Source organism: Scyliorhinus canicula, chromosome 16 (genome assembly GCF_902713615.1).
Source record: "Scyliorhinus canicula chromosome 16, sScyCan1.1, whole genome shotgun sequence".
NCBI classification, from domain to species: domain Eukaryota; kingdom Metazoa; phylum Chordata; class Chondrichthyes; order Carcharhiniformes; family Scyliorhinidae; genus Scyliorhinus; species Scyliorhinus canicula.
Window position 1 is genome coordinate 106,514,878 of NC_052161.1, and position 26,165 is coordinate 106,541,042.

Consider the following 26,165-nt stretch of genomic DNA (forward strand, 5'->3'; position numbering starts at 1 on the left):
CCCTCGATACCCATCCTATCCGTGTATTTATTGAGATGCCTTTTGAACGCTGTTAATGTATCTGCTTCCACAACCTCCCCTGGAAACGCGTTCTAGGCACTCACCACCCGCTGTGTAAAAAACATGCCTCGCACATCTCCTCTAAACTTTGCCCCATTGACTTTGAACCTACGCCCCCTTGGTGACTGACCCCTCCACCCTGGGAAAGAGTGCCTTGCCATCCACTCTATCCATGCCAGTCATAATCTTGCAGACCTCTATCAGTCTCCCCTCAACCTCCGACGTTCTAATAAAAACAGTCCGAGTCTATTCAGCCTCTCCACCTAGCAAACACCCTCCAGACCAGGCAACATCCTGGTAAATCTCCTCTTCACCCTCTCCAAAGTCTCCATATCCTTCTGGTAGCATGGTGACCATGGCAATCAGGGGAGCACCAAAATGGTTTGCTTTGAGTATAACAGAGTTAGAAACTGATTGTTCAAAGGATTATGGGTAATAGCGAAGATAATCATGTATGAGAGATCCAGACATTAACAAAAAAAAAGATAATCAGCTCACAATCCCAGAACAAAGTCAATAAGGATCAAGGGGAGATCACTAGTATCAAGGTGGAGGGGAGGGTGCACCCAAACTGTTAAAATATTTGCAATACTCACTTTTATCAAAGCAAATATGTCATCCATATAGGGTCGGATATGAATTTTCACAAATGAAACGAGCATTCCCAGCTGCTGGAACAAGAACTGACAAAGGAAATGTACAATTATACAAATGGTTTAGAAATAAGCTGTTTTGCTCATGACCTTTTTATGTATACATTCTACTTTTAAGTTAAACTCAAAATTCAATACAGTCCCAGCTGATTGCCGGTTTCAAATGTGTTGAATTACAGACCTGGGAAGGAACCAACCTGACAGAACTTTATCCAGCATGGTTTAAATTTAAACAAATGTCAACATTACTGACAAACTCGGAAAACTAACCCATAATTAATCCACATCAAAGATTTTAACTATGATCTAATGACACGTAATTTGTTTTAATGAATTCCAAAAAAACCCTGCCCCCAGAATAGAGAAGTTAAATCTTTTTATTTTTTAAAAAAAAGATGGAAATATAGTAAAGATCCACCAGAATTTGCTAAACAGTACACTCACAACTAACCTTTCTGCTTTTTTTCCGATGTTGTCATACATGCTGCGTATATGCAGATTTTGCAGTAGTTTAGATTTTACTAGCATACATTTGTGATAGTGATATTTATTTACATTAAGAAGGAACACAGTAAATTGTCCCCCAGACCTAAAGTTAATGTTCAAATAAGCTGGAAAATGATCTTGCGTATAACTCAGCAGCATTGATTCTGCATGGACATAGGTACATTTAACCAAACAACATGATAGAACATTTCCACCCACATCAAATATGTCATTTTAAGCATAGCATCATAGTGCGACAGTCATTACAGGTCATTATTGTTGACAAATGCAGCTGTACAACTGCTGGTATGTATCAGGGATGCAGTTCAAGGACCAAGCAATAAAATAAAGAGTGCACACATAAAAGGCGGATCCTGTATTCCCCTCAAATTATTCTCCACTCTGCTCTCACTGAACTTGATTAGTTGACAAAAGGCAGATGGTGGGAAGGGGATAGAAATAGAGCAAACCATTGTTAAACATCTCGTAATTGTGCTGTACCACGTTAACCAGGGTATGACGAATCCTGCCACAAACTGATTCAGCCCATTTGATCTCAACCACTCAGAAGGCTAAAACAGTTTCGATATTGTGAAAACTACAAGAACACAAGATAGGTTTGAAATAACATCAACTGTCTCCACAGCCCAGCTGCTTGGCATAGGCCGTTCACTGTCAAGGATTTAATAGTCATGTATTTAACAGCATTCCTGTGTAATATCTGGATGTCACTGTACTGTTATATTTCTCATATTACAATTCTTTGGCTCTCAAATCAGCTGCAGTATTTAAAAAGTAAAATTGTTCCTCAAATTCCAATAAATCCAAATACAATCCTCTTACACAAGCATGAAAATTTTTAGAAGTTCCATTTTTACAAATTAATTACTCATTCTGGTCGATACTAAACCTACCTCTCGAGTATTGGCATCACAAACTCGAATGACATTCAGGAACGTGGGCATGACTTGAGGCAGGAACTGGACACACTTTAAACCCAGAGATTTGAAAATAAAGGTGACTGCCTGAACAACCATTGTGTGGTGATTTGAAAGAGATGTGTCTCGCAGGATACGCATGAGGGTTACTACGGCAACAGCTGGGTAGAACTCGTCCAATGGTAAATTCCCCATATTCACCAACATTTCACTAGTGCTGTAATCAGCTGCAATCAAGAAAATAAAAATGAACAGGGTCAACAGTGTAAATGAGGCATTCCTGGTGGATGTTAAAAATTAAAATACTACACACTTTGCATTGGATCGGAACAATATACCACCCTGATCGCAGCCCAGCTATTTATACTACAGTACTTTCTTGAGGCAAGTTTTAACACCATATTTCAACTTTAACATGATTGACAGTGTGGGGTTGGATTAGCATTGTACTGAAGTACTTCTAAAGCACAGAATCATAGAATTGCACAGTACGGAAGGCTGCCATTTGGCTAATCCAGAATAGGCAACTGTTGATAAAGCTAGATTTTTGTTGGAATTTTGAAATTTGGAACTGCACTAGCGAGTCTAACCTAACCACAAGGGCAAGCCACTTCAAGTGGCCATGAAACTGTCGGGGTATTCTAGAAACTCAGTAGGCTCACTCATGTCCCTCTGGGAAGGAAACCAGAGTCTTAACCTAGCGTCTTCATGTAGAAAGGACTCACATCTCCAATTGCATATAACAAGGTTGATTCTTAATTGCCTGGCAAGACAATCAATTATATCAAGAAGGCCCACTACTATCTTGGAGGCAACTAGGGAAGAGCAGTGATGCCTAGTTTGCCAGAGATGCCCACATGCCCAAGAATTAATTTTTAAAGATAGCGTAACTGTGATGATCGGAATACCTTGCCCCTTTAAGAGGCTTGGCATTTCCCCTTTAAGAGGCTTTGGAACCCTGGGGGACTCCGCCTCTGGCTACGCCTCCTGGGAAACAGTATTTAAGATGAGACTCCATTTTGCGAGCACACTTCTCTTGGATGCTGCCATTGTTCAATGCTTATTAAAGCCTTTGATTACTGACCTAACTTTCGCGTCGTAATTGAGAGTGCCTCAGTAACCTAATTGAAGCAAACAATTACCACTTCTAAATGCCTTTATTGTACTTTGTAACACCTACAATGGCTTGTCATGCTAATGAATATGTTACCTTCCTCATGATCATAGTCTGTGCTTCAGAAAAAAAAAAGTGGAGTGTCTCTTATCAGGAATTAACCTTCGGAGAATAAATATTTATATGCAGTGACATATCTGGCACATTTACGATGGGGGTATGCTTTGCCTTCTGTAATAGAAAACTTTAAGACATACTAGTGCATTTAACATTAATTGTATCGACATGCTACTAATTTAGAATCCAGAGTTCAGGTCAAAAACCAGGCAAAGGCTGTGTTACAATATGTCATATGTATGCCATAAAACAGCTGCATAAATGAACAAAAACAATTTTTTTAAACAACTCTAGATAAAGTGCCTTAATTAGTTGTATATCAGCATCACTGAAACAAGTTAATTATTGTCATAATAGCTGGTTCTGAAAAGAATGTCGAGCAAATTTGAGCAAAACTATTACGATGACAATAAAATTACAAACATTATTGGAAAACAACAGTCTTAAACCAAACTTTCTATGATTGGAGAGGATGAATTTTTATAGTGCCGGTTCAGAAGACCATAGGATGTAGGAGCAGAAGTAAGCCATTCAGCCCATCAGTCTGTACTGCCATTCAATGAGATGATGACTGATCTGATATGATAATCCTCAACTCCACTTTCCCGCCTTATCTCCATAACCCTTGATTCCCCTACTGATTAAAATTGATCTCAGCCTCAAGTCAGCATAACTTACTCATAATAGTGTGATACTATGACGGAAGATCAACAGAATATTTAACATTATGACCACAAACCATATTCAGACCTCCTTCCCAAAACAGCAAGAAATTGCCACTTGCTCACAAAATTCCTCCTTACAAATGTTTTCTGTTGTCATTGCTAGTCAATCAATAATCCTTGCTAAAAGAACTTTTAAGGGCAACTGTTCCAAACATTTCCATACAAAACGTACACATTGTCCTGACATACCACATCTGATATATCTGCTTTAATGACAATAAACCAATGCTTAAAGTTGTGCCCTATCCCATTATATTTTAATAGTCAAGGTCACGCTTGATTTCCTGAAGTACACGTGGTTGAAGAGGAGTGCATTAAAAAGGTACATCCGGTCTATGTGAAGTCAGCTAAGGTCAGCACAAGGCATTTATACTCAGCTGTGTAGTGCTGTCCATGTCATCAATTTTATGTTCTATTAATTTAGCCACAATATTCATTTCCTTCTTCTGAATTCTTCTTCTGGTCAGAAGTTCCAAAGCAATTTGTTTTTCCCCACCATTTGATTGCTCCTTTACGTCACAAGAGTTGCTTGTTACATGGTTTGTTCACAGATAAACAAAACATTCAGGGAGAAACCTAATTGGAAGTTGCACTGATTCTCCTTCATTGTACGGAAGGAGAAATAGTAAATTAAGTTGACTTGCTCCATAGTTTACATATAATCTATATTGAGAATTTGACTGGATTTCTCTCCATTCTCCAAACGAATCAGTCTCCACAATATAGAGTAATCCTCACAAGAAACCTGTCTACTTTCCTTCTAGAAAGGAAGACAAATACATTTCAGCAGTCCACGTTAAGTTACACTGCATATATATATATATTGGAAACTAAGCAACAAACTGACTTTAATAATGAACTGTTTAACTGTTCAATAACTGTAATTAAGAATGCAATATTTCATTTAAAAATACCTAATTATCTTTAAGGTTTTCTTAAAATCAGAAAATAAAACTTTAAAAACTCAATTTAACTGTCAAACAGTACCTTGCATAAATCTTCACGCAAGAGTTACAGGAACTTTGACTATCTGATTATAATTGCTGTACTTTAAATTAAAAAATTAAATCCCTTCATGCAATCAGTTCAGCACAATGCTTTTTAATTGCACTCCTTGCTTGATTGTAACACAATGCTTTTGGTATTCTGTGAAGATTGCAAAATATATATGGTATTAGATGGCGAGCAATTTGCAAGGGGTCCTGCATGTGAAGCAATTAAATGGCTTCTGCTGCACTTTATGAATGAGGACATTCATGCTCAACTGCATATCCTCTCGTAGTTCAATAATCCGCAGCTAATTGTTTAGGTTTACATAGAAGAATGGTCATTTAGGGGAGGAATTGGAGAACTATTTTGCCTGCATAACAGCATATTCCGATAAAGTGTAACATTTACCTGTACACAATGTTCATTTTTTAAAAAACATTTTAACTAAAACGGTCAAAGTAGGGTCAATATAAAAATGGAAAAATGAGAAACACATATCAAATGAAGGGAAAAGGGACCAGGGAAACTCTCATTTCCAGAACATAAAGTAGAATAACCTTGCAGCATCAATAATGCCTTGACCAGAGACAGATTTTATCCCGAATACTTATTAACTGTGCACCAAGTTTCAATTTCGATTTTAGGGGGTTAAGAATTTCCAACATTATTGATAAAGATGGCATCAGCTTCATAAATACACTCAGCAGTGCAAGTACAAGTTAAAACATGCCAAGAAAGATTAGGCTAAAAACAAGGTTAAAAAAATTAGCATGCCCATGAAAGAATACTACGTAGAGGTTATGGAAACAGCTCAAAATTTAAGTACAAGGCTTCCTGAAAGACTCTAGCATGCACTGATTGTGTTTTGTTCTACCGTAATTTCCGGACTACAAGCCGCTACTTCTTTCCCACGTTTTGAACCTCGCGGCTTATACAACGACGCGGCTTATTTATGGATTTTCCCCGCTTTCACTAAACCAATGAAATTGCGTAACGGGTTAAGGTAAAACAATGTAACTTTTTAGTTTACTGTTTAGATTAAATCGAGCGCGCTCAAACATCCCATCATTCTGATTACGGTAGTCATTTTGTCACCCTCATCATGGCAAAGACACGGAGAAATGCATATGATGCAGCTTTCAAGTTGAAGGCGATCGATCTGGCTGTTGGAAAAGGAAATAGAGCTGCTGCACTAGAGCTTGGTCTTAATGAGTCGATGATAAGACATTGGAAACAGCAGCGTGAGGAATTGACTCAGTGCAAAAAGACAACTAAAGCTTTCAGAGGGAAGAAAAGCAGATGGCCCGAACTAGAAAATGAGCTCGAAGACTGGGTCAACATGCAGAGAGCAGACGGCCGAGGTGTTTCAACTGTACAGATCCGACTGAAAGCCAAAACAATCGCCACCGCAATGAAGTTTGAGAATTTTAGAGGTGGACCATCGTGGTGTCTCAGATTTATGAGACGTAAAGGCCTGTCCATCAGGGTACGGACGAGTTTGTGTCAGCAGCTCCCTCCCGACTACGAGGAAAAAATTTCAAACTTCCGCAAATTCATTGATGCAAAGATAGCGGAGCATTCCATTGGCCCGCACAATATCATAAATATGGATGAGGTTCCTCTGACATTTGACCTGCCTCTCACTCGGACTGTCAACAGGAAAGGTGAATCATCCGTCATGCTGAAAACAACTGGGCATGAAAAAACGCACTTCACCTGTGTTCTGAGTTGCACGGCATCGGGAGAAAAGCTTCCACCGATGGTGATTTTTAAACGCACGACGATACCAAAAGAAAAATTCCCTACAGGAATTGTTGTGAAAGTCAACAAGAAAGGATGGATGACGGAAAGCCTAATGCATGAATGGCATACGGAGTGCTACGGCAAGCGACCGGGAGGATTCTTTCACAGGAACAAGGCATTGCTCGTTTTGGACAGCATGAGGGCCCACATAACAGATTCTGTGAAAGAAGCCATCAAGAGGACAAACTCAATTCCAGCTGTGATTCCTGGGGGCACAACAAAGTATTTACAGCCACTCGACATCAGTTTAAATCGTGCATTTAAGGTGGCGCTTCGTGTTCAGTGGGAGGCTTGGATGACAAGTGGGGAGAAATCCTTCACTAAAACGGGCCGCATGCGAAGAGCAACTTATGGTCAAGTCTGCCAGTGGGTCCTGACAGCGTGGAGCATTGTTAAAAAATCCACTATCATCAACGGGTTTCGAAAAGCTGGATTGCTGCGTGTTGAAGAGGGCAGCATGAGCTCAGCGGGAAATTTGCCTCCGGATGAAAGTGATGAGAGCGACAATGAAAACAATCCAACATCGGATGAAGCAATTCTGAGGCTATTCAACTCTGACACCGAAGGAGATGACTTCAGTGGTTTCAGTGCACAAGAGGAGGATAGTGACTGTGATCACCTGGGTTGGTGATATCTTGATTACGATCAGTAATAAAAGACTTCTTTTTACACATGATTTATTTATTTTTAATGTTTCAAACTGATGATTCTATGTTAATTTTAAGAGCTTAATCGGATTGATTTCGCTCCACAGTGACCAATGACTTTCTTGGTAGGCTATTCTTTACCGCTAATTTTTTATTTTTGTTACAAGCCGTATTTCGTTAAAGCCTGTGTAAAGCTCATTTGTTTCAATGTACCGGTAAGCACCTGTGGCTTATATACGTGTGCGGCTTATTTATGTTCAAAATAAAAAAAAAATTCAAAATCAGTGGGTGCGGCTTATAATCAGGTGCGCTTTATAGTCCGGAAATTACGGTACTTTTCTTTGCAGCACATATTTATGGTACAAGCTTTACTGACATTATCTTCCATAGACAGTTAAAAATATAATTATGGGCTGGATTCTCCAGTCCCCCAGCTGGGTGTTTCTCTACTCTCGGGATTTCCCATTGAGGCCACCCTGTGGCTGCTGGGAAACCAGCAAGTCTTTTGATTTAGTGCAAGAAATATAATTAATATCAATGCGTCTAAATTCAAATATACTCAACATTGAGGTTCAGTAGTTCCCTAATCAATCACGGAGAGTGAAGTACAACTCGCACCAACTTTGGCCACAAAAATATTGGAATCTACTTGCTGATTCTAAAATCATTCTGTCGGTCACTTGGTCCCAAATTCTGCTGATACCTCCCAACCCCACCCCTGAACCACTGGGAGCTCTAATTTAAAAAGTGTGCTTTCAGTGTTACATTTAATACTTTACCTCTAATCCGACAACATTACATGAAGAACCAAGGAATGCTAAAAGGTGAACACACATCATTGTGTTTTGCTTGGTTCAAATACTAAAGTTTTTATTAACTGCAGTTGAAATATAAAAAATTTTAATTAACTGTGCAATGGTTGAAAAATGAAAAGGCTATTTAAAAAATGACCAGTTGAAGTGGTTATTTATTAATGATCACATTACTGTCCCCATCAGCCATATCCTCAGGACTCGGTGAAGCTATAGATGCTGAAAGCAAAATACATTCATACCTGAATCCTGGTTCGATTTGGATTCTGAGAGACTGACAGCAGAGGCATCACGTGACTGGTCAATCATCCCAATATTAACTTTGTGCTTGTACGGATCTAAGGCACCCAATAGCCCCAAGACACGAATAGCCTAAGAAGAAAAATGTGATGTGTTTACTGTTAAATAATGAGAATCGTCTCTTATTAAAGAAAGAAAATCAACATATTTAATTGGCAGTTTTTGAAACAGAAATGTAGGAACAGAGAAGGCCTGTTCTGCGCTATTCATTTAGTTCATTATTGATCTGTGATCTAGCACCATATATCTGCCTTTGCCACATATTTGTAAACACCTTTTAAAAAAATCTACCAATGTCAGATTTAAAACGAACAATTAATCTAGTATCAATTGAAAACTTTTATCATCCTTTGTCTGTAGAAGTGTTTCCTAACCTCACCCATGAAAATTCTGAAAGGTCCAGCTCTAAGTTTTAGACCAGGTTGCATAGTGGGAGACTTCCCAGCCAGCAGAAATATAATTTCCCTCCATTAACCCCATCAGTTTTTCTTCAGATTTTGAAAACTTGGATCAATTCACCCCATAAACTTCTAATTTGTGTAACTGTGAAATGCGACTACAGGTCTCTTGAAACAAGTTATTTATTCATAACAATAATAATTGCAGAAATATTTGGAATGGGTTTAACATGATTATTTGGATGTAAATCAAACTTTAAGATGATAATGTCCAGGTGAAGACAAATTATTTTTTTAGGGTTACCTTAATGAAGCTAGACTCTGTCCTAAAATTCTAGAAAATATTCTCAACTTTGTGATTTGGTTACATTTGATGATTAAAAAGAAATCCAGGTATCTGAAATAAAAACTATATATTGCAAATAGACAAAAGGTCCATCAGCATTTGCAAAAAAAGACAAGTAGGGGTTGGGGCTGCTTAGGTCAGGTGGCAAGAGCAATGCGAAGAGTGAGGGTTCATTTCCCATTCCTGAGGAAGTAGACTTGGAACCTAGCTCCTCGTCTTGCCAGAGAGTGCAAGGTATTGGCAAACTCAATTTCCAGAAATTTGCTGTGAAAATAACTCAAGATGAAGCTTCAGCAGGCAAGGAGCCAAGGACCTGGTTCTGGCTAGATCACATACAACTTGATTGGCTCTTTGTCAGGATGGTCTGTCAGTTGCTTCTCCATTCACCAATTATTTCACTTTTCCCATGCAAGCTAAGTTATTGAATCTTTCCAGCACAATCTACTGATATTGTAACACAAGCAGATACATTGCACACAGTCGGGAACTCAATAAGGATATATAGCTGCTAAGACAGTGTTTAACCTTGTCTGTCCCTTTTAAAGCACAATTCTGGGATAAATCCAGGAACTACGTTTACTTACAAACGTAATTAGGGAGATTGTAGCTGCTAGTGTTTTTTAAAACAGCTTATTTTGTACCCCATGTCAGATGTGCAAGAAAACACATCCAGCATATGTCAGCTAGCATGTAGAAATGCTATGTCATCAGGATAGAATCACAGAATTCCTACAGGGCAGAAGGAGGCCATTCGGCCCATCGGGTCTGCACAACACTCTGAAAGAGCGCCTGAATAAATTTAAATGCTGTCTATTTGGTGAGATGGGGAAAAGAGGAGAACAATAATTTTTTAGATCATCAGCATATAACGTTTTGTAAAATTGTAGCGGTGAGGATCTGAGTACTTCTGCCGACCATTTGTGCTGCTGACCATATATATGTATATTTTAAAACTAATTCTTGGGATGTGGCATTGAAACTAGGCCAGCATTTATTCATCATCCCTCGGTGATGGTGAGCTGAATTCTTGAACTGCTGCAGCCCGTGTGCATACAAGACAAGTTGTTCACAAATATATTGGGCCTACATTTCCTCAGTGGCAATTAGAGTTGCATCGCTCCTAGTTTTTTTTAACCAAACTTTGTTTCTCCTGCCTCACCTGACCTTCCTACTCAGCTGGAGCAGGATCAGAGCAGTGCAGTGTCTCCCGAGGGCCTAGCAGCGAACAACAGCTCTGTCGAAGGGGAGGAGGCCATTCCCCATTTTTACAACACTTGCTGCCGTAAACCTGGTAAGTTTATAAGTGTAGCCAAGTTTAAATGTCCTTGACAAACAAGGGAGATGGTGAGTGTATAAGATAAGTGGGAGTTCTGGTTGGGGATGGGGGGTGTGGGTCAGACGTATTGAAGTGGGTGCAGAAAAATCAGGCCTTGGGGTGGGTGGGTGTCAGGCATCAGGAGGGTTGGAGTGAAGTTGGGTTTTTGGAATGGGAGGGTTCAGATGAGGCCTCATGTGTTGGGCCTTTAAAGGCTTCTTTATCACATCGGGCCTCTGGGGGTGGGGTAGAATCAGCCCTTAGGAAGAGGAGTCAACGAGAGTTCCCTGGAGGTTTGGGGTGTGGAGTCCCATGGCAGGTCGGTCTGGGTCTGTTCAATGGGTACCCAGAGGTTAGAAGAGATTTTAATTCCTCCAACTTTTTCTGGTTAACTATTGATGTAACCAATCAGAGCCCTTTGTAGTTTGTAATTTAAAATCACAATTTCAGACAGCTTCCACTGCTGGGTAATTGCCCAGGGGAAGTTTGCAATTGCAGTGCAAATTATACCTGTGAACCTCTTAAGGAGATTCCCCAGTCTACCACTGAGGTACCCACCCAATATGATGCCCTGGAGTTCAGTGATTACAGCCCATTATGTTTCATGCCCACAGTACCCCCCCCCCCCCCCCCCCCCCACCCTCCCCCCCCCGGTGGCTGCGTGAGCTTCCTCCGGGTGCTCCAGTTTCCTCCCACAGTCCCAAGATGTGCAGCTTAGGTGGATTGTTCATCTTAAATTGCCCCTTAGTGTCCAAGGATGTGCAGGATAAGTGTGGTCACAGAGTTAAAGGGAGAGGGTGCTCTTTCAGTGGGTCAGTGCAGACTCTATGGGCTGAATGGCCTTCTTCCGCACTGTAGGGATTCTGTGATTCAGTCACATTCGTAACAAATTCAAAAATAGTTTACAAATATAACTTAAGAGCCCCGAAAAAAACACTGCTTAATAGGAACATGGAGGTGGACATAATGAAGGTGAAGCTGGGTAGATTTCTGGAAAAATAAAACACTGAAATGCAAAAACAATAAATATTTTATGTTGTTTGGGACTGGCCAGATGGATCATAATTATCTTGCCCAGAACTGTCCATTCCTCGATTTCAAAGTTGCATAGAACCTAAAGTGTGGTTACTGCAGGGCAAAATACATTCCACCAGTTATGGAAAAAGAGTCAGGCCTCCACTATGTTAGCTCACACAAGAATCGACTTGCAAAAATAGTTTTGTCCTTGATAATTTTGTAAAAATGGGCGAAGGCATATGTGCCCACCTTTCAGTTCTCATGCAACCAGTGGGAACAACAGCTTCAAAGCAAGTATGTTAAAAATTATTTTAACTCACAGGTGAACTCAAAAAGAAAACCTTTATTTACCAGAGGATTATTTGATAATAAACACAATTGTGAATAGCAGTTTTGAACAGAGGCAAATTTTATGGATGCTACTTTTAACTACATCCAACTATCTTGAATGGAAATCTGAGCTGCCCAAATACCAACACCAAAAGCAGCAGAGAAAATATGCTTTTTTCATGAAACTGGAAATCTTTTATGCACCCTGTTCAAGAAATACTTATGCACAATTTTCAATATTTTTTTATTAACAAGTCTGTACTTCAGCATGTATAATGACACTTTTTGTCGAAATTAAATTCTGACTTCAATGTATGCATTCCTATTAAAAAGATACTTGAACATTCTATATTTTGTCAATCTTTTATTTCACCATATTTAGCGGTGGCAAGTTTCACAAATTTGAAAACTCTCATTTCTATCCCTCCCCCAGCCTCGCTCATCTGAAGCGCTGACCCATGTTGGAATTTTACCCTGTAGGATTCCGCAATCCTCCAGCATCTGTTCAAGTAATCACTCTTCTCATTCAGGCCTAAACTGGGATCTCTGGCAGGCAATTCGACCATGGCAGAAAACTCAATCCCATCCACGTTTCAAAAACACACACGTGCATTTTCCAACATGGTTTATTAGATAATCATCAAAGGAGGAGCTGAGGCTGATTTCCCTCTTTAGGCTCAAGGACTTGAAGCAAACCTGAGCAGTCTGGTCGGCCGAGATTAGCCAGCATAAATCTTACCAGTCCACATCAAGAGGAGTATTCATGCACTGAGCTAGCATTGGAATCTTTGCATTTAACATGGAAAAATTGTGAAGCAACATTTCAGATATAAATTCAACATAATGAATGAGTATAATATGGCTGATAGTTATGGTAGCCTTCAATTTTAAAGTCAAAACAGCAAATGGCTATTTTGTTTTTAAACATAGATCTGTAAATTATAGATGGAGCGAGCACTGCTCAATCTTCAATTAGCAGTTTTTAATTAGAATTTCCATAGGCAATTTGCTGGGCTCACTCTGCATGGCTGTTGACCGAAAACTATGGTTTACAAATTTATAAATTGTTGCTAGGAATGCTCCATTTGTTTGATACATAGTGCTCAAGATCAACTGCCTTACAAGTGGTCTGTTATAAAGCACATAAATAATATCGTTTGTGCAGTTCCAGAAATTTTGTGATGGTGCAAAATTTCAAAGTGCTTCCTGGTAACCAGCTACCCTTTTAGTTAGTGTCTGGTAGCCAAAATATACAGAAACAGCAGCCAATTCAAATGCTTATCCTGTACTTCCAATAATATAGTGATTTCTGTGGTATTGAATCAGTTGTACGTGTAATTTAAAAAGTTAAAAAGCAGATCAATAAAAAGAGGGAAGGGTAACAGGAAGATGAGTGTGGAGGAAACAGGAAGATGAGTGTGGAGGAAACAGCAACTTGGCAGTTTTCATACACTCTTTTCAAATGAATTGAAATTTTTATAGCCTGTAAAATATATATTCTACAGATTATACTGCATAGCTAACTGCGCTCAAAAACATTGTCCAGAAATGTTAAGAGTTTGCACTTCGAGATTCTCTACATAACAAAATCACAGGACCAGCAGTCGAGGCAGGGGCTGGTGTTCATGATTCGTAGGGGAAAATGAAGAAATCAGTTAATAGAAGGTAATCTTCATGCTGCTTTCATGTACCTTCTAGATGTTGGCAAGTGATGGGACTCAGAACACGCTTGCAGTTCACTCTCGGGGTCTGGAGATGATCATGACACACATAGACTTCAGGGCCGTGATTCTCCGACCATCCCTCCGGGTCGGAGAATTGCTGGGGAACGGCGTGAATCCCGCCCCCGCCGGCTGCCGAATTCTCCGGCGCCGGGGATTTGGCGGGGGCGGGAATCGCGCTGCGTCGGTCGGCGGCCACTAGCAGCGCCCCCCCCTGGCGATTTTCCGGCCTGCGATGGGCTGAGTGGCCTCCCGTTTACGGCCGGTCCGGGCACTCTATTCCTCTGCGTCGGCTGTGTAACAGTCCGCGATGGCCGACAGGGAGATGAACCCCCCCCCCTGCGCATGCGCTGGGATGACGCCAAGGCACACTGGCGCTCCCGCGCATGCGCCAGCTCGCGCCGGCCAGCGGAGGCCCTTCGGCACTGGTTGGCGTGGCGGCAAGCCCTTTCATGTCAGCCGGTGTGGCGCAAACCACTTTGGTTTGCTCGCCCCGCCAGTTTTTGCAGAATCTCGCCCTAGGACTTTGGTGGGGAAGAATATTGCACATAATAGATAAACACTGGGCTATAATGTGGTAGCCATAGATTTGAACTCCCTTTGAGCACAGGATCATGGAATTACACTATACAGAAATAAGCAAAGCAAATCAGCTAGACCCATACTATATCAAACAAAAGCAAATTGCTACCTTCCAATTGGAAGGGTTTAGATGAATGCACGTAAATCAACCATGTAACGGTAGTTTGTACTTCTTTGGTATGTTCCATGCCTTACCTCTCTCCGAATGCCTTGGTTTTGCTCAGTCTTAAGAAAGTTTAGCAGTACTTCAAGAAGAGATGGATATTTCCTGTAAGGTTCCACCACATAACCTGTGCAAGCAACCTGTTGTCCCAGTGTCCACAGCGCCACCTGTCCAATTCACACAGAAGCAGCAGTTAATCCAAATTCTTGTCCTGTACTTTCGATAATACAGCAATTTCTGTGGCATTTAATCAGTTATACGAGTATCTTAAAAAGATCAAGAAAAAGGTGGGCAAACAGGGGGCGGGGTGGGCGGAGAGGAGAAGAAGGAACAACAAATAGAGAGACAGAGGAGGAGGAGGGGGCAATGAAGAGAGCGAGTAGGGGGCACTCAAGAGAGGAGGAGGAGGAGGAGGAGGAGGGGGTAATGAGAGAGAAGGCGGGGCAAAGGGGAGTGTGAAGGAAAAGGGCAATGGCGAGAGCGCAGGCGGGGCAACAACGAGAGCGAAGGAGGGGGAAACGGGCAGAGAGGAGGAGGGGGAAACGGGCAGAGAGGAGGAGGGGGAAACGGGCAGAGAGGAGGAGGGGGAAACGGGCAGAGAGGAGGAGGGGGAAACGGGCAGAGAGGAGGAGGGGGAAACGGGCAGAGAGGAGGAGGGGGAAACGGGCAGAGAGGAGGAGGGGGAAACGGGCAGAGAGGAGGAGGGGGCAACGGAGAAAGAGATGGGGGCAATGGGGAGGAGGGGGCAATGAGCAGAGAGGAGGGAGCAACGGGCAGAGAAGAGGGGCAACGGGCAGAGAGGAGGGGCAATGGCAGAGGAGAGGGGCAATGGGCAGAGGGGAGGGGGCAACAGGCAGAGGGGAGGGGCAACGGGCAGAGAGGAGGGGTAACGGGCAGACAGGACGAAGGGGCAATGGGTAGAGAGGACGAAGGGGCAATGGGCAGAGACGAGGAGGGAGCAAGGGACAGAGAGGAGGAGGGGGCAACAGACAGAGGGGACGAGGGGGCAACGGGCAGAGGTGGAGGGGGCAACAGGCAGGTGGAGGGGGCAAGGGACAGAGAGGAGAAGGGGGCAAGGGACAGAGAGGAGAAGGGGGCAAGGGACAGAGAAGAGGAGGGGGAAACGGGCAGGGAGGAGGAGGGGGCAACGGGCAGAGAGGTGGAGGGGGCAATGGATAGAGGGGTGGAGGGGCAACGGACAGAGGGGTGGAGGGGGCAACGGGCTGAGAGGAGGAGGGGGCAACGGACAGAGGAGGAGGGGGCAACGGACAGAGGAGGAGGGGGTAATGAACAGAGAGGAGGAGGGGGCAATGGGTAGAGAGGAGGAGGGGGCAATGGGCAGAGAGAGGGAGGGGCAATGGGCAGAGGGTAACGGCAGAGAGGAAGAGTGGGAAATGGTTAGAGAGGAAGAGGGGACGGAAGAAAAAGGGGAGGAGGGGGAAACGGGCAAAGTGGAGGGGAGGGGGCCAATGGGCAGAGAGGAGGGGAGGGAGGCAACAGGCAGAGAGGAAGATTGGGCAACGGGTAGAGGGGAGGAGGGGGCAACCGGCTGAGAGGAGGAGTGGGCAACGGCTGAGAGGAGGAGGGGGCAACGGGCTGAGAGGAGATGGGGGCAACGGGCTAAGAGGAGATGGGGGCAACGGGCTGAGAGGAGGAGGGGGCAACGGGCCGAGGAGGAGGGGGCAATGGGCTGAGAGGAGGAGGGGGCAACGGGCTGAGAGGAGGAGGGGGCAACGGGCTGAGAGGAGGAGGGGGCAACGGGCTGAGACGAGGAGGCGGAAAAGTGAAGAGAATTGGGCACCAAGAAGCAAGGAGGAGGGGGCACCAAGAAGCGAGGAGGAGGCAAGGAGAGAGGAGGCGTGGGGGGAATGAGGAAAGATGCGGGTTGAACAGGTAGTGATGAAAAAGAAGCGGAAAGGTAAGAAAGGGGTGAGTTTCAACAACAAAATAATCTTCAGGACAACAATCAACTTCCTTCACATACAACAGATGGAAAATGGCATGGTGATAATGTGACTTGACTAGTAAACCAGAGGTTTGGAGTAACAATCTGGAGACATTTGTTCAAAATTACACCCTGGCAGCAAAGGGAATATAAAATTCATTAATATAGCTGGAATAAAATAACTATTCATTAATAATAAATTTGTAACAAACCACATTTATTTCTTACAGGCCTATATATGATCTAGAAACACAAAAATGTGGTTCACTAAATTGCCCATAGTGTAAGGTTAATGGGGGGATTGTTGGGTTGCGGGTATACGGGTTACGTGGGTTTAAGTGGGGTGATCATTGCTCGGCACAACATCGAGGGTCGAAGGGCCTGTTCTGTGCTGTACTGTTCTATGTTCTATAACTCTTAAATGTCCTCTGGAGTGGCTAAGCAAGACCCTTTCATTGTATCAAATTCAGGGAGCTAGCGTGTAGTCGTAATGTCACTTGACTAGTAATCTGACTTCTACCCGCTCTCTCATCCCTTAGATATAAAGTTGAATGGAATGAAGGCCGATTCGATTATTTCCTGTTCCAATTCATGACATTTTAATGCTCTGTTTCCCTGGGCCCTCAAGTTGCTTTGGACCTCCACTGGTTCTAGCTTTTCACGATTTAAAAGTCCTGTTCCATCAGTTTTTTTAGGTTCAAAGTTGATGACCTCATGGCATACATGAAAATCCATTTGTCACAGTTCTGCCGATGCACTTAATCTATCTATAACTCTTGGCAGTTTCAGATTTCCGTCTACACTGCTACACCTGTCTTTGTGTCATTGGTAAATCTGGACATCTGGCTTTTTATCCCATCCTCCAAGTTATTAATGATTAAGTAAATAGTTGTGATCCCACCACTAGCCAATTCAAGTCAATTAGAAAACCTATCCATTATCCCTCGTCTGTTTCCTTCTCCTCAGTCAATTCTCTAACCAAGTCAAATATTTATCCACAATGCCATAAGCTAACAATTTCTTAAGAGGAACTTTATCAAATGTCTCAGTCTATTTAAATAATATCTATAAACATTTCCTGATCCATGGCTTTAGCCACTTCTTCAAAAACTTTAAATTAGATTTAACAGGCATGGCTTACCTCTAAAATTCATGCCAGCTTTCTCTTATCGGCTAAAACTTTAAGCGTTCCACCATCTTTTTTTAATTATTAGCTCTGGCAATTTCCTGACAACAGATGTTGGGACTAACTGGTGTGTATGATATCCTGGTTTCTCACGCTCACCTTTCTTAAATTATGACGTGTTTTTCCACAGCAACACTGCGAAAGTCAGGTAGACTGAGATTTACTGACATTACAGCTATAGATTCTTACCACTTTGGTGCTCCAACATACTTACTGTGCTGCTCATACTAAGTATATTATTTTTATTAGGGAAGATTTAATAACTACATTTAGGTCTCACTAAAATTTCAAAGAATCAATCATTGATCTCTATATAATAAGCATGACAAATCTATAGTATTCTCATTACAATCCTTAAAATTAATGTTAAATAAAAGGAGTAATTTTTTAATTTTCAAAAATAAAAATGTTATTTTAAACTGACTGTCAAATATGCTCATCCAAGCTCATCCAAATTCTAATATTTCCAAGTCTATTTGATAAATTAATTTCACATTAAATCATTTATTTGCCATTGCAATTACAGAAGATAATCAATCAAGAAGACAGCACAATCTGTTGAGGGAATTAACATCCAGAACTATTGTTGATAGCCAGGCATTGTGCATTCAATCTCTTCATTTCCGATATATTTCAAGTTCACCAGTCTGTATGTCACTGTGGGAAAGTAGCGTGAAGGCCAGGTGTTTGTTCTCTCTCCTCCTCCTCCCCCCCCCCCAGGAGGGATTTCCAATCCCCCCTTAACCTATGTCGCAGATCTGCTGAAAACAAAAAGTCCAGAGTAATTTGGGTATGGTTTGCAAAATTGACCATTGTCTTTTTAATGCTTCGAGGTGGAGGTGAATATTGGATAAAAGTAGAACCAAGCAAAAAATGGAAGATGGTGGACTGGATTCTCCCGTCTGCTGCCTGCGCGGCGTGCAGGATGCACCGTTCCGGCAGCTGGCCAATGGGATTTCCCACTGTGGCCACCCCATGCCGTCGGGAAAACCACGGGCGTGGGGCGCTACCGGTGGAGCAGACGTTCCCACTGACGGAGAATTCCGCAGGGGATTTATGACCTTAAAATAGCAGAATTACTATCTTCACTTTCTTCGCTGATATGCTACAACGATAGTTTATTCCCCCCAAATAAACTATCCAAGATACATTCATTAATCATTTGTGTCAGCTTAAAAATCTCAGCTATACATACAGAAACAGAAATACACAGAAGGCTTGTCAATCAGTTGACAATTGCTGCTACAGCATGTTTTCAACCCAGACAGATCAAAGAGGACTCAGGCCAATTTTTCTACCATCCCTCTGCTCCAGTGCTCTATAGGAGCAGTGCACCAAGATTTCCTGTCCCGGGGACATTAACGCTAAGCATGAGGCACCCTGGGGGCAAGTTCGTTACCCGGGTTGGAAAATTAAGCACAGCTGCAGGCGTCTCTCATAACCTACTAATTTCTCACTTATGCTGCCAGGAACCTAAAGCTAAATGAGAAGAAATTGGGAATTAGATTCCAGAGCATCAACTGTGCTGATCTTAAAAAACAAAACTGACAAACAGTTCTCCAGAGCAAGTTCTAGTTTTCCACAGCACCTGAAGCTGTAGGCTGTTAACGATTCATCCAGCCAGTATCATGGATTATGTGAGAATGCAAACCATATGCCTTTTCATATTACACTTAGTTGGAAAAAGTGACACACTCAGAACAATGAGACAATGCCAATTTTGTTGGTCTTCACATTATTCACATTGACAAATTCAGTGCAAAGCACATAACTGAAGTTTTACAGACTTTAAGTTTTACCATCTTAAATTAGAATAAAATTCAGGATCAAATCCATTTTCCCTTTGCTCTTCATAGGAAATGACAATGAATGACAACCAACATTGGGACTGTACTTCTTTCAGTAATCAAAATGACATGCATATTATCACCTAACTCTGAATCCACCAGCAGTTAAAAGTACTACTTTACAAATTATTTAATACAAATGTGATTTCTTCATAAAGTTTACTTTGCATTTTTTTGCAGCTGCAGTAATGTTGCTTCTACTTCACACTGAATCGGCCCACAGTAAAACCATTTCAGCATTTAGTGTATTTGATAACCATGATTAAACTTTCAACATTTAAGAAACTTTGTCATCTCGATATTGCAATTTTTGCCCCTCACCTACAGGTACTCACAGTTATCAATCTATATACAGAAAATGAAAGCACTAAGCTTGAAACTTTCCAAATACTCTAGTAAAGTTGTCATTAAAATTACAAAAAAAATCACAGGTGCAATATAAATGTGAGTGCAGAATGCTCTACCTGTCTTTTTGCAAGTGAAGAAGAGTCCTGAAGCATATCCATAATGATAGGAAATAGTTCATCCATCCACTTTCGCATCTCCAGTCCACTGACCTTCAGGAAGAAACATTACTAACTTTAAGGCTCCTCAAATTAAAATAAAAGGCCATCAATTAAGGAACATATTTACACTCCCCAAGCTTTAAATATTCAATCTTACAACTGGTCAGTCACCATTTTGCCTTCCAGATATACATGAAAGCAAGTCAAAAATCAGGAAAATACCTTTAACACTGGGTGAATATTTCCGATAGGGTTCAAGCCCCCAATTCAGAATGACATGCAGTGCAGTCCTGAGGGAGTGTTACATTGTTTAAAGTGCCATGTTTGAAATGGCACATTGAACCATCACTGCTCTCAACTTGTTCAGGTGGATATGAAAAGATTACATAGTACTACTTGAAGATAAAAATTGGTGTTGTAAGGATGACCCAGTCTACATTTCTCCTTCAACTAACACTATCAAAATGAATTAATTGGTCAATTATCACATTGTTATTTGTATAGTCTCGCTGTGCAAATATAGAGTACTGCATTTATGTGATTACAGTTCAAAAAGTACATTATTGGTTTTTAAACACTTCCCACATAATGTAACTTTGTTCCAACCGTATTGCATTGCCCATTTTGTATTTAAGTTTGTAATCCATAAATGCAACAATCTGTATTGTACAGAAGTAATCACACTCTATATTAACCTTACCTGAGCAAGTTCACCAATTGTGGCCAGAACACTAACAATTACACCAGGGTTGGGATCATGATCCTTCAGTTTTAAGATTAAGGCCTGGGAGGAAGCATACAGAAGCACTCAAAATGAAAGACTGGCTTTTGTAACCTTAAAACGACACAATTACTTTTACCATCATTCAAATGCTACACTATACATTTTATTCCCTCTATTAAATAGATCATCCAAGTTACATTCATTACTTATTTCTACATCAACTTGAAAACTCATTTGAGAAGTAATTTGAGAACAAATATGTAATTTCTATTTTCTAATATATGTTCTTTCTTGTCAATGAACATCAATTAAAAAAAACAATTCTAAACTTTCAATGGCAAGTTCATTATTGACACCATTAATCACTGTAGGAAATGTAATTCACTCTGACTTACCTTGAGAATAGGCTCCATATACGGACGTATAAGGCGGGGAGCATTTGAGACCAAGTGGCCCAACATTCTGGCACTTTGCTCTTTGTTTCGACCTACTCCACTGTGCTCGAGTTCAGTTAAAATCTATGAGTTATAAATAAATAAATGGGCTGAAAGTAAATATAATCTTTTTGACAACAACTGTTATGCGCAGCAACATATGGCCAGTCTCTGTCAGAGGACTTATTAGACAATATCAACAGAGTGAGAAATTTGTGTAAACTACTGGCTTGAACATAATACACAAAAGATTTGGTAGTGCAGGTATGCAAGATATACAATGGGGTTATCTCTTGCGTGAAGAAGGCTAAACAGAACAAAGCTGCAGTTATGCTATGTATCTTACAAGGACAAAATGAAAACGGGGGCGATTTACTGAGCAAACCAGTGGGAAACAGGCAGCCCATCACTAGCCATCAATGGGTTCTTCTGGTCTCGTTGTTGCCAGAGGGGTTTCCTGTTAAATGTACCCCTCGCTGCCAAGAAACCCACAGCAGGGGAGGATCCCGTCAGTGTGAACGGCCGTCAGGTTCCGGCCCAAATTCTAGATTTTGACAGTAATTGAAAACATTTTCAGTCATGGGACAAAGTCATAGCAACGTGCTAGCTGGTTACATGAGAATCAGAACATTGGAAAAAGCATTAAAAATGCTGGTCAGACAGGTGGACACAGCAGATTGGTACGTAACAGTGATTGCAGATGCAATTGGGAGTCTGGCAATACCAAATGGTAATTACTAGAGGGAATGAGTTGGGAGAAGCCAAGTGCTGACCAAGTTTCAATGTCAATATTGAGGTGTGGGTACTGCATTTGTTTAGTTTTGTTGGCTAATGCAATGATATTACACCATGTAAACTATAAATGAGGTCCATGCATTATGCTGAAGGAGGTCTTGGTACAGGCAATCATTGGCTTGCTGGAGCTGGGAAGATCAATAAATAGTCCAAGAAAGTTGGCTGAAACTAGAAATGACAGGATGGATAATCACTGATATAAGACCATACAAAGGGGCTGTTTAGCACACTGGGCTAAATCGCTGGCTTTGAAAGCAGGCCAGCAGCTCGGTTCGATTCCTGTAACAGCCTCCCCGAACAGGCGCCGGAATGTGGCGACTAGGGGCTTTTCACAGTAACTTCATTGGAGTCTACTCGTGACAATAAGCGATTTTCATTTTCAAATGCTTTCATTATCCAGTAATACACATCAACAATGCCTTTATATTGCAACTTCTGAAAATTTGCAGGGTTCACTTGAAAATCAACTCAAACCTCAAATCATTGAGAAACATGGTAGAAACCAATGTTTCACAAAGCAACCCCAATGGGCCTGAACTTCCAACTGCAATGGAGTGGCAATCTGACTCGGATTGTCGCTCTGCTCCTAGTTACGTCTCTGGAAATACAGCCGCTTCTTTCTCACCTGACCTTCTGATTCTGGCCAAGTGGGAACTGTAGGGCATCATGCTTCTGAGACCTTCAGTTGAGGGCTGGAGAGTCGAAGATGAGGAAGCCACAGCTTCCTTTTACAGCACGAGTTGACATAAAGCAGGTAAGTTTAAGATCACGCCACTTTCTAAAGCCAGGGAGGTGGTATATTTGGTAGGATTGGCGGTGGGTAGAGGTTAGGGTGATCAGGCGGAGAGGTCATGTGATCAGTTGGAGGATGCGAGTCTGGTGCTCATTGGCAGGGGGTCTGCTGGTCAGCTGAGGGGGTTGGGGTGCAGGGGAGGGGGTTGTCCTATAGCTACCCAGAATGTTTGATGTGGTATTAATTCTTCTAACTTTTCTTGGGTAATTATTATTGCTAACAGTCAGAACCATCCGGAGTTTGCAATATATTTCTGATTGCAGGGCAATTGACCAATGGAAGTTTGAACCTCCCAGCTAACTGTTGGACAATCTTACCTGGGAACATGTTGGTGATTGAAATGAGGGGCTTGCTCCCCAGCCCATCTTTACGACTCCTGGAAGCTCAGAGGTTACAGGTCATTATGTCTGCTGTAGCATGATGCTAGCATTACAAAAATAAGATGGAAGCCTTTGAAGTATTTAACAGAATGGAAGATGGTTGTTGGATGCCGATCAACTCAGCTGCAGGACATCATTAAGTTTCTCAGGGTAGTGTCCTGGGACCAACCATTTTCAGTTGCTTCATTACGGATTCCCTTCCAATGCAAGGTCAAAGTGGGGATGTTGGCTGATAATCAGACAGGATTCAGTCCTATTTGCAACTCCCAAGACACTGAAGCACTCCACCCACCAAGAAGTCCCCAGGTAAGATTGTTCAACAACTGGCTGGGAGGTTCAAACCTCCGTTGGTCAATTGCCCTGCAATCAGAAATAAATTGCAAACTCTGTGTCTGCATGCAGCAAGACCAAGGCAACGCTCAGACTTCAGCTGATAAGTAGCAAGTAACATTTGTGACACACAAATGCCAAGCAATATCCATCTCCCCATGACATCCAACAACATAGTCATTGTCAAATCCCTCACGATCAACATCCTGAAATTATCATTGATCAGAAATTTCACTGGATCAGTTATCTGTGTACTGTGGCTATAAGGACGGGTAGTTTGGGAATTCTGTAGCAAGTAACTTACATCCTGACTCTCCAAAGCCTGTCCGCTATCTACAAGGTGCAAGTCAGGAGTGTGATGAAATATTCCCTATTTGTTAATGAGTGCAGCTCAAGGAGCTCAACACCATTTCAGGACAAAGCAGCCCACTTGGTTGGCATCCCATCCATCATATTAAATATTCCCTCCTTGCACCTCCAGAACACAGTAGCACCAGTGTATACCATCTACAAGAAGTTCATAGAATCATACAGTGCAGAAGATGCCCTTAAGCCCATCGAACCCTTCTAAACCTCTTGCCTTTCACCTTAAAATTATGCCACTTGCAACTAAGTGGAACGGTTGCTTTCTCCCCACCCTGTCCATGCCCCTCACAATCTTACACAGCTCAATCAGGTCCCCTCTCAACCTTTATTTCCTCCAAAAAAAAAAAAACAACCTGTGCTCCTCCAGCCTCTCTTCATAACTAAAATGCTCAATCCCAGGCAGAATCCTGGTGAATCTCCTCTGCACCCTCTCTAGTGCAATCACATTCTTCTTATAGTGCAGTGACCAAAATTGAACACAGTACTGCACCTGTGGCCTAACCAAAAGTCCTGTACAGCTTCAACATAACCTCCCTGCTCTATAATCTATACCATGTCTGATAACTGCAAGTGTTCCATATGCTTCTTAATTACCTTATTAACCTGCCCTGCCATCTTCAAGGATCTGTAAACAAGCACCCCAAGATCCCTTGGTTCCTCCTCGGCCAACAACCATGTCCCACAAATTAATCTATGCCGATGACACCTGTTGTGCCACCCAAGCTCCATTCTTCTGCACTCTGGACCAGATCCTTAATATAGACATTACAACGGTTTTTTTTTGGGATATTTTCAATTAAGGGGCATGGCCAATCGACATACATTGCACATCTTTTGGGTTGTGTGGGCGAGACCCACGCAAACACGAGGAGAATGTGCAAACTCCACACGGACAGTGACCTCGGGGCCAGGTTCCTCAGTGCCGTGAGGCAGTAGTGCTAACCACTGCGTCACCATGCCACTCAAGACATTACAAAGTTGATGGGCTACTGCAGCACATGGCGTTTCACATTAAATCCCTCTAAAACCATATGCAGTATTTTCTACCTTCATAATGCCAGACCAAAAGAAGAATTATATATCTACAGATATGGCCAGAGACTAAAGCATGATCCCAATACAACATACTTGGAAATGACTATAGGTAGAGTTCTGGTCTTCCAGGAACATTTGAAGAAAACAGCGGCAAAAGTCAAAAGCAGAAACAATCTTCTAACCAAACTTGCTGGATCTCCATGGGGTGGTGTTGCCATAAGAATTTGGGCCTCAGCACTTGCCCTATCGTACTCCTTGGCAGAGTACTGTGCAACTGTCTGACAAAGGTCATCACACACACAACGTGTTGACATTCAATTGAATGCACCAATGTGCATCATAACTGGAATCTCTGCTCAACATTCCTCTCCTGGCTTCCTGCCCTGTCAAATGTTACTCCACTACACACCTGCCGATTGATGAAAACCCATTAGTTGGGTGAAATTATCCGTGCTGCATTTCATTTACCTCTCCATGGTGACCTCTTCAATCCACCTATTGCTTGCCTTCTACCTTGGCACCTCATTATGGAGCACCCTTCTTGAGCAAGAGATCTACCAGCAGACATCCTTTGGCTCAAGGAATGGGAAACACGGGAAGTCACTTAAGTTCCTCGTGACAAACCAATCTGTCGAATGGCAGGCTTTGATTGGTCACAGTGACAGTGGTCCTTGCGAAGAAAATACAAGACAAGGCAGGGCCCATGTGCAGCCAATCTCCATTAATAGGGCCTCAGTACAAACCTCTTAATGCATGTGTGGAAAGAGACAAACATTGCTGCACATTACTGAGGAATTCCCACTCTGCAGACAAAAGGCCGACTAATCATCTTAAACTTGTCACTTGGGCTCAGGGATTTGCATTAGCTCAATCAATAATAAAAATATTAAAGTAATTAAAAACATCATACAAATTCAGAGTATTTAAAAAACTTTCTGACAACATTGTACTGTTAATGCATTTTGCAGAACGCAGGCAAACAATACTGAACATTGATGGGAAATGAACCAGAGTTATCAAATCAGATGGTACAGTTGGAAGTTGTTTCATATGAAACATTTCTAACTATATTAACTAATAAAGCTCCAAATATCCCTCATTCCAAAATTATTGCAAATGATAATTATTGTCAAAAGTAGGCTTCAATGAAGTTACTGTGAAAAGCCCCTAGTCGCCACATTCCGGCGCCCGTTCAGGGAGGCTGGTACAGGAATTGAACACGCGCTGCTGCCTTACTCTGCATTACAAGGAAGCGATTTAGCCCAGTGTGCTAAACAAGCCCCTAAATGAACGGACTATTGAGACTA

General features: G+C 42.0%; 1 protein-coding gene across 2 annotated transcripts in view; it reads right to left on the minus strand.

The window, feature by feature from the left end:
- mtor (mechanistic target of rapamycin kinase) overlaps window positions 1-26,165 on the minus strand; it is a 342,907-nt gene that overhangs the window by 250,076 nt on the left and 66,666 nt on the right. For both annotated transcript variants that reach the window (XM_038821832.1, XM_038821833.1), the window contains 7 exons: window positions 21,121-21,243; window positions 20,702-20,785; window positions 19,960-20,052; window positions 14,550-14,684; window positions 8,588-8,717; window positions 2,114-2,364; window positions 657-743 (listed from right to left, as the gene is read on the minus strand). In XM_038821832.1, coding sequence (XP_038677760.1) covers window positions 657-743; window positions 2,114-2,364; window positions 8,588-8,717; window positions 14,550-14,684; window positions 19,960-20,052; window positions 20,702-20,785; window positions 21,121-21,243 — 903 coding nt within the window. The remainder of the gene's footprint in view (window positions 1-656; window positions 744-2,113; window positions 2,365-8,587; window positions 8,718-14,549; window positions 14,685-19,959; window positions 20,053-20,701; window positions 20,786-21,120; window positions 21,244-26,165) is intronic.